The sequence below is a fragment of the Charadrius vociferus genome, unplaced genomic scaffold (genome assembly GCF_000708025.1).
Source record: "Charadrius vociferus isolate BGI_N301 unplaced genomic scaffold, ASM70802v2 scaffold362, whole genome shotgun sequence".
Classification (NCBI taxonomy): Eukaryota; Metazoa; Chordata; class Aves; order Charadriiformes; family Charadriidae; genus Charadrius; species Charadrius vociferus.
The window spans coordinates 277,273-284,351 of NW_009647052.1; the positions used below are offsets into that span (position 1 = coordinate 277,273).

The 7,079-nt window shown below is 34.1% G+C and overlaps 1 protein-coding gene across 1 annotated transcript in view; it reads right to left on the reverse strand.

The window, feature by feature from the left end:
- SENP6 (SUMO1/sentrin specific peptidase 6) overlaps positions 1 to 6,634 on the reverse strand; it is a 66,078-nt gene extending 59,444 nt beyond the window's left edge. Inside the window, exons 1-2 of the mRNA XM_009895763.1 lie at positions 6,610 to 6,634; positions 5,537 to 5,630 (exon numbers count right to left, since the gene is read on the reverse strand). Of these exons, the coding sequence (XP_009894065.1) occupies positions 5,537 to 5,630; positions 6,610 to 6,634 (119 nt within the window). The remainder of the gene's footprint in view (positions 1 to 5,536; positions 5,631 to 6,609) is intronic.
- Between the last annotated feature and the right edge of the window lie 445 nt (positions 6,635 to 7,079).

The following is a 7,079-nucleotide window of genomic DNA, read 5'->3' on the forward strand; positions in this document are numbered from 1 at the left end:
TCTTAATTAAGATCATTCAGGCAGAAATTACTTCAGATTACAAGCAGTTCTGCCAGGAGTTCCAAGGGAACAGCTACACAAGAGAAACAATGATCAAGGTAAAGGTGGAAACATTTCTTAGCTGCAGGTATGGCATGTTGATTGCAATATACATAGTGACTTTAGCTCTTTATATATAGTTAACCACTCAGTACCCCCCCCCCCCAATTTCCTAAAAACTTCTTCCATGCACAAGATTTCCTGCTATATTACAGTTTATTCCTCCACCTTATATAATACAGATATCCCTACATCAAATAAAATAAAAGAAAAAAGTTCTTGACTCAAAGGATGAGAATTGCAGACCCTGAAGCTTCAGGAGATAAGATTGTGCACACAATTGATTTTGATATGGGAAGAACGATGTAAATGTCATCACTTAGCCACTGGCACTGTAGTAGTACCCTTTTGTCTACAGACCACAACAATTCTAGGTGCATCATGGTAAAATGAACAGTGTAGTGGATCATCACTAATTTCCAATACAAAGTGTCACAAAGACAGGAGAGTATAGTTGTACTTCTGTACAGACTATCCACGGATATTAAAATTTTAAAATACTATAACATTTTTTTTTATACTCTCTCCCAGAATAGTTTATTCTTTCAAGGGAGGCTCACTGAGCTTTCTCAACCCTTCGTCAGAAGACAATGAGTTTAACAATTTCAGAAATTTTCCAGATCCTAAAGCATAAACAAAACTCTGCAGCACAGACATGAATAGCAGCCTACAGTAGGTACCTGCAGCTCTGGCATTCACCTACTGTGTTGACCTAGCCAGATCACTCCACCTCTAGATATGTTTTCCTTCTTCAGCTCCAGCTTGTACAAAAATCATGACTATTTTCAAAATGCCCTTGTACAGAGGCTTTTAGAGCTTCAAGATGCCACAATACTGCAACCATTTTAACAAAGGGTGTTTGGGTGGATGAGAGAAGGTAATAGACTGCAAATGAACAAAACACTGAAAAAATCCTTAAATCAAACTGAACAAGAATAACTCCTGTGATGCAACTAAAATAACATGACTACAGAAATATTTGGGAATTGGATGCTTTTGAAGAGCCAATATTTTTAAAGAATGCAAAGTATAGGCATCAGTAGCAGAAAGGCTGTTTTTTCAGACAGCAGAATACATAGCAACTGAGTAATGTCTATTTGCTCATGTATCACATGCTTACAGTTGCCTGCTTAAATGATTTAAATTATACAGACAGGAAAAAAAAACCACTACACCACACTCCCACATACCAGACAATAATGTTTTAACACTACAGAAATGAAACCTCAGTGGTCTTGCTGGAAGGAAGCTATGCCTCCACACTTTGTCACTTTTAACCAGGGAATCGGAAAGAAATATTTTCATATTAGAACAATAATTTCTAACTTTTCAATACTTTAATTTGTTACAAAATTTTAATTAAAGTCTTTACAAAAATTAAGAAAAACATAGAAGTAAGTAATTTAGGTAAACAGAGTCCTTTCCAAAGGGGAGTTCACAATTATGCATTTAAATCTAGGCAATAAACAAGAAAAAAAAAATTCCATTTACTTATCTCTAATCACTTGTCATTTGTTTAATATTTTAAAACATTAAGAACTGTGTCTATTAAACTGATAGACCATGTTTTCACTACCATCTACAAACAACCCAAACTTTAAACTTCTGTTGATCATGGAGGTTATACTCCAATGAGCTGCAAGCGTATTTCTATCAACTACCAACTGATTCAGTCATGTTTCAAATGTAATTGGAATTTTTTTCTCAAAACTCTTACATACGAAACCAGGAGGCTGACGTATTTCCTCTCACTGCACACTGTGTACTACACTCCTTGTTTTAAATTACATGGTGGTAGGCAGCACATTTTAAAAAAGCCATGATAGCAGAGGGATAAAAGAAATAGTGGTATTATTCAACTCATGCACAATGCCATCCCGTTAAAAAATAACCTAAACTAAACCTGCTAAAAATTAAGAACTAGAGGTCTGAACAAAGAGTTTTTTTATCAATTTAAAGGCTATAGTGCCTTATTAACAGGGTCACAAAAGAAGGCTAAAACATCTATATAAATATGAGGGTGGGAGGGTGGTGTGACAAAGGCATAAAAAGGAAAAAAGTATTGGAAAAAAGCTAAACAGAATTTTTTTTTTTTAAAAAAGTATCATTGCTTTTCCAGTCAGGAATACAAGGGAACAAACAGTTTATCCCTCTAAATAAAAGGAAGGGGAAAAAAAAAAAGTTTTGAAAGGAAATGTTAGTTAAGAAAGGATACCATAGTGCAAATAAATTAGAGACACACATTTATTTGTATTTAGTTTTTTGATAAGGCTATTACTGTACAAATCTCAGGGGAAGGCCCAAGTCTGGACTATTAAAAAAAAAAACCAGCATAACAGCCAAGAGAAAATTGGGCACATCTGTTTACAAAACCACTGTGGGGCATATCAAGACATATTTCAAAAACATTTACCCAGATATTAAAAAGGAAATAAATATAAATTATCCAAGACACTTCAAGAACAATAATCTGTAAAACTAGAAAGCATCTTATAACATGTTAATTTCAGAAATCAATTTAATTACTGTATGACTTTGTCCATGTTTGCGTGAGTCTGCCATCCTTTCATGTCGTCTGCTACAGAAGACACATATAATTTCCATTGTTTATTCTGTGATGGTCTACACAGGCTTCAGTGTGTTCAACTGACCAACTGGTCTTTTTTTCTATTCTTTTACACAAAGGTTTCTCTCCTGTGGGATCTCCAAGTACAAAGCAAGAAAAGTGTCAAATCACTTGCTATCATCTTGATGACTATCTTGAGTAGATCAAATCTTGTAAATCATCAAAAATGTTACTTTTACTCTTTCAAGTGGACTGAAAATTATCTGCAGGCATTTACTTTGGGATAAGACACTTGTCAATTATCATTTTCAATTTCAGTAAGTCTAGCTCCATGCCAAGTATCAGCTCTAGCAGCACTTAAAATGTATATATTGTGTTGAGTGACCATTAATTTTTCCAAATCTACAGTTTACAAAGTACTTTAGTCTTTTTGTGTTCATTACCTGACATTGATGATTATGATACAGCTCATCTAATTCCCTAAGTAAGTTCAATGACACACTTTTAAAATAATCTACCTATTCTAAAAAATGCTTTGGTAGGAGGTCATTAGCCACATATTTTGTGTTCATCTCACCGAGGAAAGACAATGCAAGCAGACATCCAGTATCGATGAACAACATTAGCACAGATCTCATGGGGTAACACAGCCAATCATTTAAATGCCGGAATGTTATTCTTGGGCCAGTTCAAAACAAACTTACTGTGTGTCTGCCATTAAGAGGGCAAAAAGCTGTGATAAGGTCAGACATTAAAATGCTAGTGCCTCAACAACAAGCATGACATGCATCCAGATGCTTTCTTCAGATTTACAGCCTTCTCCACACAGAAATGCAGTAAATTACAGGCACTGCTAGTAAATATCAGCATAACATAGCAAATAAGAATGACATTTTTTAAAAAATTGCCAGAACATATACTTATTGCACAGTATAGTCAAAACATTGGGGGGACACAAAGCTTTAGGCTAGAACAATTCTATGAACTAAAGCTGCTAATCTTTGAAATGTGCTAAGGGTTAAGGGAATTCAGAAAGAAAAGGACAATTTACGTAAAATCATTTGTTTTCTAAAGATTCCCTTCTATCAATATTTCATTATACAAAATAAAAACATATCAGAAATACACAGTTTTTTTCAAAATGCTCAAAGCTTACAATGCCATTAAGACACAAAACCCCAGGTGTTACCAAAAGTAAATATGTGGGCAGCTTAAAACATGTAGCCGTTTGGAGGGAGCGAGAAGCTGCCTGAAATGGTATCAAAGGAGGGGTAAGCAAAAAAAGCAGGATCTCCAGTTTGAAACAAATTTTCAACTACTTTTTTCAAAACTTCCAGATAAGATTCTGCATAATTCATAGGTATAAAAACAAATTACTTATGTGAGTAGGTAATAAAATTTCAACACTGGCTATGGGAAAACTGTTTATCATACAGAGTATTTGAAAGGAATGAAAAATCACTCAGAAATACAATCTTAAAATCAGATATAATTATATAAAACATATGTTCCATAATCAGTTTTTCAAACTACTTTTCTTTTTTTTAGCTACACTACACATGTCATTTTGTGTTCTTAAGTCAACATCAGTTGGAGACAGATGGAAAACAGCAGTAAACTACTACAAGAAAAAAAAGCTGCTATGCTTACAAACGTGAGTTATTTTTGTTTCCGAAGACAAGCAAAATGCAAATACTAACTGTATTGCCACTACACTTAAAACATATTACTATGCACCAGAAATGGATGTATAATTGTGAAAAAAAAAAGCAAGTTTAATTTTATAAAACTAAAATGTCCTTAGTTTGAGCACCTTTTAAAATTGGTTTAAAGTTGATACAGTTCTGTTTTGACAAAAGCTCTTAATGCTTACCTCACACTTCAATGAACTCCTGAACTCGTTTTTTAATGACTAAAACGTTGTATTTCTTAATGTTTTTGTCAGATTACAGCATATCCTGCTGCTGCAACCTAACTGGTTATTTGTCTACTTTCCCATCTCCCTTTCAATGCACAATATTCAGCAGAATATTAAAGGATATACATTCATATAAGAATTATTTTTGTACTTCTCCACAGGATTCAGTTTTTCCTTACTAGAGAACATGGCATTCTTCTTAAACTTGCAGGTCCTACTCTACAAATATCTAAGAACAACAAATAAACCTAGCATGAATTCTTCATGCATGTAAAGTGTTGTTCTTTTAACAATTCATTAGTCTTTTTGGAAATAAATACATTAATATTGAGAAAACATATTAGCAGCAATAAAATGTCACAGGGACAAAGTATGTACCCAAACTACACACCTAGGGTTTAAGCATTAGTCAAAGCCCAAACAAAGTAAGTAAAGAAATAAATGATCAGGGAACAAAACCAGCCTTAAGTCTACCCAGTGAGATAAGCACAATGGAGAAAAACCTACAGTCTTTTAAGCTCAGTTTAACTTGATGTAGGTCTACGGCTACTGAAGTGCCTTAACCGTAACTGTGAAGTACTGAGTAGCATCCCCACTAAAGGAAAAGTTGAAGCTGCTTGGATACTCTACCTTTTCATTTCCTTACTTTGCATGTTGACATATTTCTCGTCTGTGTTCCTTACGCTTACACAGTAGCTCCAAAGACAAATGCAACATTTCTGAGATGTACTGTGCTCTATGTTGTAAGCCCCATGTTCACAATTAACTTCACATTATAATGCACTTTTATACGGCAATACTATTTAAAATAATTACTTCTTTGAAACCATTTTTCTTAATCACTGAAGTTTTTAAGATATTATATATTTTTTCTTATCAATAAATTACAAAAAAAGTATTTATTTATAAATGTACACTTATACTTTCAATAGCCTAGATAAAAGCATCCTTACTCTTTCTCTGCATCTCCTTCACTTTCTTCTGCATGATCAAAGCTCCAATTATTTTTAAAACCTCCATCTCTCTTGGACTGTGATCTATCCAAAGCTGAAATGAGAACAAGTTAAAATAAGTCTTGATTTCAAGCTGAGTTATTAAATCAACACAGACTAGAGGAGTAAACCAGATGCACGTATTTTCCCCAAGTATTTATTTTGTTGATGTCAATGTTTAACTATCATTTGACAAGGTAAGTTCATCAATGCAGAGGTGACTCATTTTCCCAAATAAATACAAGTGAGTATCTGTCAACATCTTGATTACTAACGCAACAAGTTAGCAAGCTATTAAAAATTACAACATGAGGTTGTTTTACAAGGATTTCAACTGTTTTACTGACCCATGTAGACGTACGGGTTCTTTCTCTGATATGAACTATATGCATGCAGAAAGGGTTCTAAAATTTATTTAAATGTCTAATACCCAAGCTCATATTTAATTTTTCCATATAGAAGTAACAGTTCTGAACTGCCCAAAGGACAATTTCAACATAACACGCGCTTTTTTTTTTTAATTCAACATATGACACTGACTTAACACTGAATTAACATCTGACACTAACTGAAATTTCAGTGCTAGCATGAAGTAAGTAAAACCTGAGAACAGCCACACTACATCAAGTTTCAGATTTATCTACTGCAATATCCAACAGTATGGAGATTTTCATATAAATATGATGGCATGGGGGTATTCTTAAGTGAAGGAGGTTCAGAGCATGGAGACAGCATTCATTAAGGCAAGGCACTGTTCACCCCACACCTTAATTATTGCGACTAAGAGCTGTCTCACACAAATCCTGTATGACAAACTATGCAAGGGCTTTGATTTTGGTATAATTTAAATGTGTCTTTTCTTACTGTGTTTTTCTTTACATAGTTGGAAATGCATTCAGAAATAATGAATGCAACTCAATGTTTTGATAGAAAAGAAAAAAAATCACAACCAACAACAGATGTCTAGGGTAAAGCATAAAGAGTGCACACAGGAATATTTATTGCATGTTCAACCTCTGATTCCAGCTACTTACATCTACTAAAGACTTCCTGAGCCATGGGTGGTATTTTTGTTTTTAACAGCCATTGCTGGCCTTTTTCTTCTACCCGTTTGCCTACTTTATAGAATGAACAGCATCTTGCAGTAGATGGTACCTCAGCTTAATTATACATTATATGAATAAGTATGTCCTTTTGTTTGTCCTGATTCAATTTGGCATCTTTTGCTCCTACTTAGTACTCCACTCCTTCAGTTTTTGTACTTTGGAAAATAGTGATAAGTAATCCTTCCCTATTCACTCATGATTGCATAGATCTCTGCTGTTTTCTTTCATGGTCATCCTTTTCCCAGGCAGAAGAAGAAAAAAAACTGAGTCATTTTTCCCTCACATAAAAGCTGTTTCATGCCTTTAAATCACTCTCAATGCTTCTCTCTGAACCTCTTCTAGTTTACTGTACCCCTTTTGAGATGAGGATACCAACTCTATGAGGAATATTCAAGATG